This window comes from Vicugna pacos, chromosome 12 (assembly GCF_048564905.1).
Source record: "Vicugna pacos chromosome 12, VicPac4, whole genome shotgun sequence".
In the NCBI taxonomy this organism is placed as follows: domain Eukaryota; kingdom Metazoa; phylum Chordata; class Mammalia; order Artiodactyla; family Camelidae; genus Vicugna; species Vicugna pacos.
This window is the reverse complement of record NC_132998.1, coordinates 8,373,092-8,387,825: the sequence shown is the minus strand read 5'-3', so window position 1 is coordinate 8,387,825 and position 14,734 is coordinate 8,373,092. Positions and strand designations below refer to the sequence as shown.

At 42.2% G+C, this 14,734-nt stretch overlaps 1 protein-coding gene and 1 long non-coding RNA gene across 3 annotated transcripts in view; one reads left to right on the top strand and one right to left on the bottom strand.

The window, feature by feature from the left end:
• The window catches only part of LOC140700091 (protein phosphatase 1H-like), a 138,309-nt gene extending 126,478 nt beyond the window's left edge, over positions 1–11,831 (bottom strand). The window contains exon 1 of one of the 2 annotated variants that reach the window (XM_072972687.1): positions 11,073–11,831. In XM_072972687.1, the coding sequence (XP_072828788.1) occupies positions 11,073–11,317 (245 nt within the window). In that variant the 5' untranslated portion in view covers positions 11,318–11,831. The remainder of the gene's footprint in view (positions 1–11,072) is intronic. The other variant, XM_072972688.1, reaches the window with a different exon arrangement.
• LOC140700093 (uncharacterized) overlaps positions 11,108–14,734 on the top strand; it is a 180,540-nt gene continuing 176,913 nt past the window's right edge. Inside the window, exons 1-2 of the long non-coding RNA XR_012078294.1 lie at positions 11,108–11,309; positions 12,195–12,294. This is a non-coding gene — a long non-coding RNA (uncharacterized lncRNA). The remainder of the gene's footprint in view (positions 11,310–12,194; positions 12,295–14,734) is intronic.

The window sequence follows — 14,734 nt, the reverse complement described above, 5'->3', positions numbered from 1 at the left end:
TGAACATTTTTCCCAGAAAAATGTCAGTTTTCAAATTATGGTTTAACAAAAATTTACCTACAAGGATATTCATCTCACTATTTTTAAGGGAAAAAAAAAAGGTTATCACCAAAAAAAGAAAAGTATATTAAAGCCATAAATGGAATATAATGCAGCTATTAAAAACGACAGAGTTCAATATTTCTTTACACGGAAAGAAGTCGTTCCAGTCACTATTTCAAGTGAAAAAAAAAAAAAACTACTAGTCAGTATGTAGAATTATCCAATTTTGTAAACAAATATAAATGTACTTAGAGACACAAATTATCCATTGAAGGCAATTATGAGTGATAGGATTTACACTGATTTTTATGTTTTTCATAGTGCTTATGAGAATTTGAAAGTGTCTACAATGACATTTAATCAATTCTGGGACGAGAGAAAAAAGTATATCATTAAAAAAAACTGATTCTATGTTCCTGACTGACCAATGCCTTCCTCTTCCTTGGCAGGTTAAAAGACATCTAAAGACATTTTTAAGTTTTTCTCACTCACAGTCAGAAGACAGAAATTGTTGTAAGATAATCTTTGCCCAAGGGTCAAAACTCTGCTAGAAAAAAAATATATATTCTCAGCACGAGTTTATTAAACTTACAAGCATCAGGCCTCTCAGGCAACTTGCAGTACTTTGCGAGCCAAGAAAATAAAACTATTAAAACGTAGTTCTTCGTCAAGGAAAAGGACGTTGGGGCTTTACAGTCACGTGCTCTAAGGAGGTGTTACATGTTTGAATCCCAAACGAAATGATCTTGACATGAAGCTGAGCTGAAAACCCAGGAGTGGTACAAAGGCCAAGCCTCTGGGCAGAGTTCCAACTTGTGGTCCAGGCTCCTTAACAATCAGGGAAGGTAGCAGTAAGAGACTCAAGCTATCTGAAGTACTGAAGGGGAAAAAGCCAATGAGAAGGTAGATTGTGGGCAATAAGGATTCACACGCTAACTGAAATAAAAGTGAATCCTTTGAGGTTGGCTTCAGTGTTATCAGTTCAATGCGATTATCACCACATCCACCCTTCCTACTGATTAGAAAATATTGCATCTGGTCGAAAAATTTTAAAGAGCAACAATACTTATTTCAGACAGCTTCCTGGACAAAATCTTTCACAAGGGATCCATCCAAGAAAATCAGTACATAAAAGGGTCCATGATAGCCAGAAGGCTGGGAAGCGGGACTGGGGGGAATCCACACGCCACTGGAGACCAGTGACACTCCGTGCTGCCCCTGAGGACGGCAAGGCAGGAGGCAGGGCTTCAGGTGGCATGCGAGGTGGGAAAGGGCCAGCGTGGCCAGGTGTCAGCCCTGACCTGATGACCAGGGCCAGAGAGTGAGGAGGAGAGGCAGGCCTCCAACTATGGGCCCCTGCAATTCCCATCTGAGCACCTAGATATTTTTTAAAAATCAACACCAGCTGCTGTAGTCTGAGTTGCCAGTTCTTCGTTTCTTCCCATTTGCTGCTGCCCTGAGTCACCAGCCCAGCTCTGGACACCTGGTTCTAACAACCGGGCAGCATGGCTCCATTATTAATAATCACAGGGAAAGGCGCCAAGAGGCCATCTAATCTGGCTCTTTGGCTCTATTCTGAACCCTGCTTCACAGGGTAAAAGCTGTTCTAAAAGGCTGAAAGAAATTGCTCGTTTTTTCCCAAGTATGTATTTTACAGTTCATCCTCATAGCCATTTATTTGCAACAAAATACTATAGTTATTTCCTCTTCTAGATTTAAAATAAAAAAGAAAGAAAGAAAAAAGAAAAGCTCTTTATAGTTCTTTCTATAGTAATACCAGTTTGGTTCCCTCCGTCCCCTGACATCCTCTCATGAGCATACCTTAAAATCTGCTTCCTACTAAACATTTATTTTCTATCTTTTATTTTTGCCAGCTGGGTGTTCTAAACATAACTTGTCAACATTCACCTTTTCAAAAAGGCAAACAATGAGTATTAGTGCACCACGGCCAACCACTTAAATACAGTAACTCAATAACCCACAGCACTTCCATTTAAAAAATCAACTTAGCACTTGAGATGATTTTTTTCTTTCCTATGCTTATATGGAAAAGGTTATCTCGCAGAAGAGGCATCATTGTTCAATAGCTTAAACGTCTGTCTGTCACCTCCCTGAAAGGACAGTATAGTGCTCGAATCACGTGTGTCCTCTCAGCTTGGCCAAGAATTGCTCTCTCCGCTGGACTCGCAGCCCCGCAATGATGAGTAGCACGGCCCAGCCAGCCGGCGAGGCTCCATGAGACCTGACAGTGCAAGACGCCCAGGCACACACGCCCACCACGGCCACTGCCGGAGCCCGCGAGGCCAAGCACTGGCACGCGCAAGCCGCTCACTCTGAGTGCTGCTGGCCTCGCTGGCCCCCAAAGTTCACTAACTTGCAACATTCCCATTCAGACTTGATTGTGCTAAAGTAAAAAGCAAGAACTTAGGTAACAGAACTCCCAGAGTAAGTGTTAAAAGGGACTTGTGAAGCCTGACTCAGGGTTTGAGCCCCCTCACTCAGAATTCCTCAGTCTTTTTCTTCATATCTAAGGAGCTGCTAACAGTAAAACACATGATGTGTTTATGAACTTTAGAACAGCACCACTACATAAAATGTACAGACTGGTTTTAAGATTTCCAGGATTTCCCAAAGCATTAAAAAAGGGGGGAAAAAAGCAATTTGCAGTTAAGAGAAGATGGCAATTTTGAAAAGGTCTAGACTGTTACCCTTAGGAAATGCACATATACTAAGAAAGTTATTTTTTTAAGTCTATTATACTCAATAGAACTATTTTTTAAAAGCTTTGCAAAGCATCCTTTCACACAAAACTTGAAGTGCTAATATGCCTTTATGTAATCTAAAGTCACCTGGAGATTAGTTTATTAGTTTCCTTTGAGTTCATAAAAACATAACATTCTCTTCTGTGGCATTTTGTTTACGAGAGTATTTTGTCCCTTTATTAATGAGTAACTTCACACAACGAATGGCCAGGTTCAATGATTCAGTGACAGTCACTAGGATCATGGCACTGTGTGACATTCTAAAGTCACTTCGGGTTTCTCTGGGCCTCATTTTCCTCGTATTAAATACATGCTTATATGTAAGTATACATGGCCGGGACGGAATAATCATCCAGAGCTATACAGATGTAAGTTGGTGACATCATTATTTTCCCTCATAAATAAGCATAAAGGCCACACAGAGAGAAGATACAGGAAAGCATTTAAATTTTACCGTCATTTGGTGAAAACCGAGTTAGAAAGAGCATAACAAAGGAAGCACAGTGGATGCACATTCCACACCAGAAAAAGGGCAATTAAGCAGGTACTTTAATTTCCCTCAGCCCCCAAGTGGACAACATGTGCTTCAGAAGTAAGATGAACACAGCACAATGGTCTTTGCTCTTCACAAGCACTTTTCAGGCAACACATTCTGAAGTCTTCACTAAACAGAATGCTCCTCAGATAGCATTCACCTGACTGGCCACCAGCGGGAAAGAGGAGTGACTCATGTTTTAAACAAATTTCCTACTGATTTCACTGAAGGGGACCAAAGAGCTGTGTCATCTGTTTCTACTTTTCAGTTTGACCCCATGCAAAGTTCTCAGCTACACGAGTGCGAAGTTATGGGAAGCGAATGGCCTGAGTGAGCACCTGCAGGGTGCCGATGTTGCAAAAGTTCAATCTAAGGTGCCCCCCACCCACATGGATGGGAACCCAATGGTCTGGTGTGTTCCTCAACTGAGAAAGTCAAAACCTAATTTTAATTTACTGAGGAAAATAACAATCACATAAATCAAAGCCATTGGACTAAAGGAAATATCCACTTAAAAATAACAAGAATGTGTTGATGGATAGGCAAATGATTAAGCAAATAAAGCAAAATGGGAACTTTAGAATCTAGACAGTGGGCATGTGGGCGCTAAATGTCTAATGGTTTCAACTTTTCTGGATGTTTGAAAATTTTCATAATAAAGTGCTGGGAAAAATAATGCACAATTGTAATCATAATTAAGGAGACAGCAGGCCCCATTGGGAAAAACCTCAGCCTGGAAAGAAAGACACTGGCCTAACCCCAGGAACTCACAGAGTTTAAAACTGGAAAGTGTCTTGGGAATCCTCCAGGACAGGTAAAAATATATGGTTTTGAGTTTGTGAAAAATTAGAAAAATAGGAGCATAGCATTTTGAAAAAATTAAAAACTGTTTATGGTTTTTTTTTTTTGTTGTTGCTGTTTTTTTGGGGTTTTTTTTTGCTGAGATTATATGCCTCTACACTTCTGGTTTTGAAATATCCCTTATCTCATGAAATGCTGGTGACAGCAGATAATAAATTTGTTTTTTTATGTCCCTGCTTATCAGTCAAATTTGATCACCCTTGATATCTGATCAGTTTCCTCATCTCCTACCTTTGATGTACAAGTCCTTGAGCTACTTTCAGCAAAATCCCCCTACCTTTGATGTTTCCTCACAGTAATTTTCCATCCACTGAGCTTATCACTCTGCTTTTTGGCTATAAATTTCCAGCTGTCTTTACTGTACTTGGAGTTGAGTCTGATCTCCCTCCCCTATTACAGGGCCCCTACTGCAATAGTCTTGAATAAAGTCTTTCTGACCATTTTAACAAGTGTCAGGATAGCTTTTTCTTTACTCATGTCTTTATACAGGTACTATAAAGCTCTTGGAACCTTCAGGTACAGATAAGTTGGCAGCTAGTCACAATGCTTGCTGAAAAGAACAATTTGCTTCCCTAGTGTTCCTTAAATGGCTCCAAATACTGAAATTTTAAATTGCCCAGAAGCATTAAGACATTAAAAACAAAACAAACAACTTCCCACACCCTCCAGTGTTGGTCTCTTGTAATCTTATGAGTCCATGATTTTATTTTAACTTAACTTCAGAGAATGACACTAAAGGGGTAAAAACTATGCAATAAAATTTTCTTGAGGGTGCCAGCTGTGTCTTACATTATGCACCCAGCATAGGAATGCAATGATTTCATTGACTGAACGAGAGTAATAGAAGCAGATGAATGTTGTTTATTTCCTGAGACAGAATGGCATAAATTCAATCCTCTGTTCAAATTAGCCAAATAAGAGAAAATTACAAAATATAAACATTATTAAAAAATTAATTTTTAAGTTAACATATTAAAAGTTTAAATGCCAAGAACAGTCCCATTTACAACTACATCAAAAAGATATCTTTTACAATATCTAGTAATAATTTTAACCAAGGAAGTGAAAAGACCTGCACACTGAAAACTGTAAGACACTGATGAAGCTGAAGACACAAATAAACAAAACATATTCTAAGATCATGAGTTGAAAGAATATCATTAAAATGCCCATACTACCCAAAGCAATCTACAGATTCAATGCAATCCCTTTCAAACTTACAATGGTATCTTTCACAGAAATAAATCAAATAATTCTAAAATTTGTATGGAACCACAAAAGATCTCAAGATAGCCAAAGCAACCTTGAGCAAGAAGAACAAAGCTGGAAACATCACACTTCCTGATTTAAAACTATATTACAAAGTAATAGTCCAAACAGTATGGTATTGGCATGAAAACAAACACATAGATTAATGGAACAGAACAGAGTCCAGAAATAAACACACACCTATGTGGTAAATTAATTTATAACAAAGGAGCCAAGAATATACAAGGGAGAAAGGTCAGCCTCTTCAACAGGCAGTGCTGGGGAAAACGGACAGCACACGCAAAAGAAAAACTGGACTGCTACTTACATCATACATGAAATTAACTGAAAATAGACTTGAACATAAGACCTGAACACATAAAACTCCTACAAAGAAAACACAGGCAGTAAGCTCCTTGACAGTCTTGAATTTTTTGGATTTAACACCAAAAGCAAAGGCAACAAAAGCAAAAATAAACATGTGGGACACATCAAACCAAAAATCTTCTGCACAGCAAAAGAAACTATCAACAAAAGGAAAAGGCAACCTACTGAATGAGAGAAAATATTTGCAAATCACATATTTGATAAAGGGTTTATATTCAAAATAAATAAAGAACCCATACAACTCAATAGCAAAAAAACAAACCATCTGACTTTTAAAATGGGCAGAAGATATAATAGATGTAGAGATGGACAGCAGGTACGTGAAAAGGTGTTCAATATCACTAATATCAGGGAAATGCAAATAAAAATCACAATAAAATATAATATAGCGACTACAGTTAATAACACTGTATTGTATATTTAAGTTGCTAAGACTAAGTTATCACTCCCCCCCCCAAAAAAATTGTAACTATGTGTTAATGGGTGTCAACTATACTTATCGTGGTGATTACTTCACAATATATGCATACATCAAGTCATTATGTTGGACACCTGAAACTAATATGTTCTATGTCGATTATATCTCAATTTTAAAAATTATCTTCAATAATACATTTTTAGAAAACAATTCTAGTATGCAGTTGGTTTTAAGTTATCAGTTGGTATTGTAACCACAATAAGGATGCACCATGTGGTGGGGCAATATCACAGGGGTCCATACAACAGGGGCTGAAACGCTAGTCTTTGAAGGAAGCTGATCTATTTTCCACAGAAAAGGGACAGCCCAGGAGCTCCACCCCACAGGGGATGACTTCATTATAATGTTAAATCTGAAAAAATAAAGGAGAGCATAGCCACTTGCTTTAAAATAAGAAATTAGTACCTTCTGCAGGTTACCAGAACAGTAGATGAAATATTTTAGGCTACTTTGGACTCATCTGCAAATAAGTGATTTGGAGAACTCTGTTAAATGAAACCTCCCACACTACACCCCACCCATTCCTTTTCATTGTATTCCACAAGAAGTGGAGAACCTCGAGGTTCTTCAGTTGCAAAAGTCAAACTGAAGTCCCAGGCAGGAGCTCTGCAAATAGGTGTAAAAGGGGTGGGTGTGCTAGAGGAGATTAAAAGGGAGGAAAAAGGAAAAAAAAAAAAAAAAAGGCCAGGGGATTTCTGCGTTTGAGGCAAGAGAGAAACAGTGGTTTTTCTGTCATCACCACTATACAGCCAACAAATGTGATTTATTGGTGATAGCTAATTAGGGCGAATGAGGGGGTGGGGGGGAGGATGAAATAGCCTAGAGTTTCCAAAATAAATCCAAATATTTGTGGGCTGTTTGCCGGAGTTAAATATGGTTATTTCATCAAAATTTTCACAATTTTGAACTTCGTGAGACAGAAAGAACTTATATAATACTTTCAACATAAACTCTCAGCTTTTTTTAAATATCCATGTCTGGGACACATAAGAAAAGTAGTAGGGAAAAAAATGCTTTGTTACAGCTATAACCTAAGTAAAATGATGCTATAATTATTATTTATTCTTTCTGTCCAAGCAAAGAAATTTATCTCTGATAAAACTTGAATATGGTGCTGTCACACACAGAGCACCGCACATTCTCTGGCATTATCTATTGTTGTCATTTCAGGCACAAACTCCATATCCCCTAGTATCTCTAAGTCCAACTGACCATCAGTAGGAGAGAGGTTGGGCAAACAGGTAAAGAAGAAGAAAAGTCAAAATATGTTCACAACCCATTAAAAACTGGATGGACTTCCAGGTCCCTGAAGCACTTGAGTAGTATTTAAACTTGTGGACAAAGAAAGGAAGTCGCTGACCTGTGGGGTCTCTGGGCCAGACTATTACTTCCTGTCGACTCTCTCCCAGCTGGTCGAACAGGCTAAGTCAGTGATTTCAACACCAAACTAAAAAATAAAACTTGCTAATCTATGTTGTTGGAAAGATGTCATCTGTAACTGCAATGCTTTACAACTCAGCACATAGCCCTGAATCAAACGGAGAAATTTCAGCCACAATAGGAGCCAAGAAATTCCACCGAGCACTATGCCAATAATATTGAATTAATAAATGAGGGTCTTCCGTTTCTGTATCCCCAAATCTTACAAGGATCATTCAAGCTAATTCTCTAGTTCTATAACTATGAGTATCTCTTTTTGAAAGGAATTAACAATAAGTAAGAAAACTCTCTAACTCCTCCATCATCAAGTGATGCCAATTCTTCCTCCCAGGAAGGCTTAGAGAGTAGCTCACCTTCTAGAAAGGTAAGCAAACCATGTCTGACTCAGTCCTTGACTCACTAGCACCCCGCTCATCCCCACTCTGAGGAACCTTCCTGCCAAGTCTAGCCCTCTCAGGTACCTTCTAGAACAAAGAGAATTCCTCCTCCAAGTAGGTCCTGGGCAGTCGCGGTCTCTGACCAGAACCACAATTCCTACTTTTCTTTCTCTCCCCTTGCCTATTTCAGCCATTTTGATCATTCAGGATGTATTTTTTCAGGAAGATAAATGACAGTTCAAGGTTTGGGGAAGTGGTACCACATCTCACAGAGGGAAGTGGCAAGAGAATGTTAGTGGTGAATCCTGGGTACAGATGGATGAGCCAGAGTTTGACACACTGTAAGGAGGTAGTCTGGTGTTGTGGGCTCTCGAGTCAGACTGCTCAGGCTCAAACACAGGCCCTGCTAAGGTGGTATGACTCTGGACAAGTTGCTTAACTATTCAGTGCCTCTGTATCCTCATCTATAAAACGGAAATGTTAGTGCCTACCTAATGGGGTTGTTGTGAGAATCAAATGATATGATACAAATCTGGAAACAGTGTGAGCACTAAACAGTTAGCACTATGTTAGCTATTTTGAGTACTAGATATACATTCTGAAAGAGTAAGGTAATTCTGTTAAGTATTGACTTGGAATAAAGTCTGTGACAGTGTTTTGTCAAAATGCTACAGAAAAACATGGTTAGTCTCAATCTATTTGGGGAAGAAAAAAAAGAAAGGCATGATACATATTTATAGGTGCATCCAAGTTAAGTCTAGAAAGGTAGGTACACCACTCAAACATTGAACTGTCACGCGGCCCAGGGGCGTGGGGAGGGGGAGGGGCTGCACTTACATTTGTACATAAGTCTTTGCTTGAATTCACAAGTATGTACCACTTTTATAACTGGCTTTAAAAATTGAACATTTTACAGTGGTCTTTCTAATCTTCAAATTGAATTTCTCATCCCAGTCTAGGAAAAGACAAGCTTCTTAGACACAAGGAAACTGAGGTCCCGCTAAGAGCAGGTAGAGCTCTCCCAGCAGTACCTCCCCGGCATGACTCATCTCGGATCCCCGTATATTCTTCACAGCCCCTGGCACATCACATGCCTGCTGAGAATCCCAACATTTTTAAATTGGTTGTTGTTTCCCCTTTCCTTTCCTTCCTGCTGTCTGAGGTACTCCTTTAAGTAGCTTCCACATTCCATGTTTTAGCATTTTTCTTCCTCTTTCACCACTTGCCTGCCTGTCTCTCAGCCTCTCAGACAGGTGCCCTCGCCCTGGGGAACGCACTGGAGTGACAATGGGCCTTACACATTCAGGTTTTTGACAGACACAAGGGCCTCCACCTTCACAATTGCAGGACTCGGTATTCCTCCCACGTGCTTTTTGCCTCGCAAAGGGTCCAAATGGGCTTTTAAACAAGGTAGGGTTTGGGGGCTTTTTTATGTTTGCCTGTTGCTTTATTGCAGTCAAGAAACAATACTTGGTGTTTTGGCAGGCGCTTTTCGCTCCCAAGGGTGTTTCTTTTTGCTTTGGCTTTCTCCTGAAAGGTGCCCTGCTATTTTGTACCTCCCTACCCTCAACGTTCTCCACCATGCTTGTCCTTTATTACGTGTTAATTTTTATTGTTTTGGCATCCAACACTCTCACTTGTTTCCTATCTTTCACACTCCAGTCATCTATTCCCATTTAAACATTTTCTGTTTCAGCCCATGGAGAAACGGCTGTATAATGAATGAGGAAGGAAAAGAGAATATGAGATCCTAGAAGAGAGTCTCCCAAGCTATTTCTCGCCCCGGAACCCGGAGCTTCGGGAACCATGCCTTCTCGGGGGTATCGGGGCCACCAGAACCGGGTCAGCATCAAAGCGCCCAGGCGTCGGGAGAGCTGATTAGTTCCCCAATGAACCAATCAGAGAGCGAGGCTGTGCACTGGTAGGGGAGGGCTAGGATTACAGAGCGGATGGAGTTAAAGGAAAAGGGTCAGGTGTGCCAGGCACCAAGGTTTAGCGTGCACTTCTGCACCCACAGGGTTATTATTAACCCCGCAACTCTGGTTTCCTAAATTCTACCTTGAGTTACCCAGTAACGCCGAATAGGTAAAGAAACATTACTTATCCTATCATTCATAAGATGGTCATTAGTAGTCAATGGAAGAGTAACCGTAGAGTTGGAGGGAGGCCATTAAAATCCTCCCTCTCTCCTTTCCCAGTTCCATTCCAGGTCCTCAACTAACTCAATCGGTTCTTGAAATAGTAAAGCACTCCAACTCTCGCTTAATCACCAAAGCTGATTACCAAAACGCTATCATTAAACACCTGCAGTAAGTTTCTCCCTCCCCAAGGACTGGGGGGAATAGTATTGGCATATACCAAAGGCGCAGGGTTTTACTACCTAGTAAAGGAGAAATGAACGAGCCCTTAGGCTTAAGTCAGAGAAACTGAGACCTCCTGAACTGTGCAACCACGCACGCGACCACGGCCACCTCCAGGGCTCGGACACCCACCCCCAACTCCCCGGGCGCAGCGATAGTTCCTCCAAGCTCTACCCAACAAACTTCACGCGGAGGCACAAAGATTTGGGGGGGATGGGCGCACAGATATCAGATTTCCCTGCAGTGTTTCAAACTTCAGCAGAGCAGTTCCACGCACTTTCTTCCAAGTGTCACAACCCCCAGATTCACAGCCGCGTCTAGCCTTAGCTTTCCCACGGTCCAGCACTGCCACCCACCCATCTACCAACCAAACCCGGGCTGGAGATGCCGCGTCCTTGGGGTTGGGGGAAGGGGGTGTCGGAGAAGAGAGAAATGGCCAGTATAAGAAGTGCTCGCCGAGGCCTGGACGCCGGCAGCCAGCGGAGGGCCCTGGGGCCGAGGAACAGGGAGAGAGGAGGGATGGAACCGTGCGGGGAAGGGCCGCGAGAAGAGCAGGGGCGCCGCCGGTGTCGCTGCACTCACTCTGCGTAGCCAGTGGCCCAGGGCAGCCGCCGGGTCTCCTTGAGGATGAGGATGGGGCGGGCGATGTGGTCGGCGCTGCACTCCACCTCGTCCTGAGACAGCCCCAGGAACTCGGGTCGCCCGTAGGGAAAGCGCAGGGGCAGGTCCGAGCCTCCACAGCCACCGCCGCTGTGCTCGGAGCCTGAGCTGCCAGCCATGATGCCGCCCATGAAATTGGCCACGGCAGACTTCACTCGGGTGAGCATATTACTCCGGAGCCCGGCAGCAGCGGTGCGAGCAGGGGGCGGCGGCGGGGGCCCGGCGAGGCGCAGCGCGTGGCATGCAGGCTGCGGCGGGCGCCGGGCGCACGGGCAACCGGGCCGCTGGGCGCGCCGCGCGGTTCCCAGAGCCTAGTGCTGCAGGGGGCCGAGCCCCGGCCTCCCGCGCTCCGCGCCGCCGCCGCCTCCCCCCGCTACACTTCCGCAACCCAGCGGCATGGAGCGGGCCGGCCGCGCCGGTGGAGATGCTGCGCGCTCCGGGAGCGACTGGGCGGCCGCAGCGCCAGCAGGTCTCTTCCCCGCCCGCTGCGCTCGACTCCTGCGTGAGCGGAACTGAGCCCACCCGGCGAGCCCGCGGAGCCGGCGCGGCTGCTGCCAGGGCTACCGCCGCCGTGGAGTCATGTGATAATCCGGCTGCAAGGGCTCCAGCGACTGCTGGGGCCGTAGCTCGGCCCCTCCCCTGCCGGCGGAGCGAGGCTCACAGCCGGACGGTGACCTCCTCGGTGAGGGGGAGCCAGGCCGGGTCGGTACCTGACGGAGGAGATGGGGGCGCTGTGAGCTAGTGGCGGTGCAGGTGTTGGCGGCGGTCACGTGGAGCCGGGCCGCCGGGAAAAGCCAGTTGAGGAATCCACTCGCGGAGGAATGCTGCCTACGCCTTCGGGAAAGGAAACTTCGAGAGCTGGAGGGGTAAGAGGAGACAGGTGGAAACCCTGCGGACGGCCTCAAGGCCTGCAGTGGAAGGAGAAACACCTGGTGTGAGAGACTAAGGCGCTTTAAAAAAAAAAAACACCCACAGTGGTTGCATAAAAATCATTAAAAGTTTTCCCCTAGGTATATCTAGAATTACTTTTCTTTTTCTTTTCAGTACTACCACACGCATTATTATCTGCGGAGTAAAACTTACTTCGAACCCCAGAATAAAAGCTTAATCGCGAAGAAAACAGAAGAGCTCTAAGGAATTGAAAGTAAGCACTTATTTCACCTAGTTAATTAACTGCTTGCTAGATTGATACAAGCATTTTCCTCCAACAAAGCAACAAAACCAAAGTATCTTTTCAAAGCTGACGCTGTTTGCTGTTGATAACACTTAATGCAGCCTTGTCTTAATTTGAAATATTGTTGTGAAATTATCTAAGGGCACCTTAAAACTAAAGGAATTTAAATAAAGTTAAGCAACTCAAATGCTAAAGTAAAAATGGTATGTTTGGAACAGTAAAATTTTGTGGTACTCTTATATTAAAACAAAATGCGAAAAACCGATGAATGTGCTGCTTCAGAAGGTAACAGTCGTTAATTACTGGCTTAAAAATTTTTGTTTGCAAGAGAGCTGTATCCTGCTCATGTTTACTTATTCTGTATCCTGTTCCTGTTTACCTACCATTTAATTTGCCAAGATTCTGTGTTACTTGTGGAGTTGTGCCCTGAATGGCTTACTTGGAATTCAGGAGGGAATACAGGCCCTCTGTCTCAGTGAGTGGGAGGCGGGGAGCAGCCCAGGTTTGATTCAAAGGTAATTCTTTGAAGAGGAATTGGAATCCTCGCTTTTAGGGGAGGCCTAAATAAACTTCACTGATCCCTCTTATTCAGTATCTATAATGTATTTTAAGGCATTTTCCCCTTTGGCTTTTTCATGAATAGTTACTTTGATCTACTATACACCAAATAATTTTATATATACCCACACACACACATGAACGTACAGCATTGAATTTTTCAGTGAAATACCATTCCAGTCAATGAGTTCTCTTATTACTTTTCACAGAACAGTGATTCTCTAATTTAAAATTTCTTTAATTTTAAAATTGGGGGCAGGATTCTAAAAGATGTAAAATCTAAATAAGTCCACCAAAAGTTTTCTCAACCTTTGTTAAATTATAAACTCCTTCTGAATGCAAAATATCAATGTTAAACAGCCAACCACATGCTCTGGAATCCACTGAGTTTTATATAAACTTAGAATCCTCTTCTCAAGCTTTTGTTGTAGGACAGTTACCTTTTAGCAATAGCCTTTGGGGGGAGGGTGGGGGGTGGTATAGCTCAAGTGAGAGCTTGCTTAACATGAGTGAGGTCCTGGGTTCAATCCCCACTACCTCCTCCAAAAATAAATAAATAAGCCTAATTACTCCCCTCCCACACAAAAAAAAGCAAAAACAAATTAAGGAGAAAAAATTTTAATGCGTTTTGAATACTTCAGTAACTAACTACTGAGATGAATTTAATAGGCTCTTCCCTTCATTTCACCTTATGGCAAAGCTTTAGTATTTACCAGAAAAAGGATTTATTTTTCAATTTAAAAGTAGTACTAGATCATGATCAATAAAGAAAGAAAGTCCAATAGTACAGAACTGTAAATGGGAAAAGGAAAAGACTCCAAAACATTTCCCCAGAGGATCACTGCTGTTAATATTTTCTGTAGCCTCTCGAAATTTTTCTCAAATAGGACATTTAGCATAATTAAATTTGGTAATCTTAGCCATATTTGTGAACCAGTGTTTTGTAAGAAGTTATTTTACAGTTTCTCTGTAACCTAGTTATTATCCATCATGGGAAAATGCTGGCAGATCTTTCACTTTGCACAGCAGACTTTGTTCTGCTAATGGCAGGCAAAACAGAAATTCCGTGCTTGTTCTCCTTTGACTATGCCTGTAGTTTGTGTTCACGGCTAACTAATGAATCAACTGCCTTGTCCTTATACCCACCTCTAAGGTCAGTGTCCCATCCTAGATTTTCCAGAGAAATATTTCCCATGTAATTTACTCCTCAATTATGTCATTCATGGAGATCAATGCTTCAGGTAGGACGTAAATCCTTATTAAAATGGGTGTGGTCATTGCTTTTAGGAAAGCCCCTGAAAAAGTACCTTCCATACCTATTACAGATGCGAATTTGCCAGTACCTGCGCTCTCAGCTTTAGAATTATTTATTCCTTAAATTCAAATGATGTAGTAATCAAAAATTGAGAGACCCTCAACGTGTTTGTTACACCCTGTGTGTGCACTCAGGTCATCAAAAGATATCCTTCATTTGTCTCTCTTGTGTTTTCTTTCCTCTGGAAAATGTGAGTTTGAAGACTTCAAAAGGACGTTCATTTATAAGATAGAAACATAGACCTTATACTTAAATGTTCTTTGTATAAATATAATCTCACTTCTAGGCCTATAATACTATGGTTTTGACTATTCAATGACTCTGTGCCATCAGTAAGACTATTTTCAAAAGGGGAAAAAAAAGTCTGGATAACTTCTTCAGTCAAAACATCAGGGAGCCCCCCCCAAATATTAATTAATTACAAAAGTAAAAGTTAATATCTTGCAGTGGAACAACCTGGCAGTCACCAGCTAAAACAAGTGATCAAGGTTAACATCACCAGCAGTGATATATTAACATCCTGTACCTGCTGACATT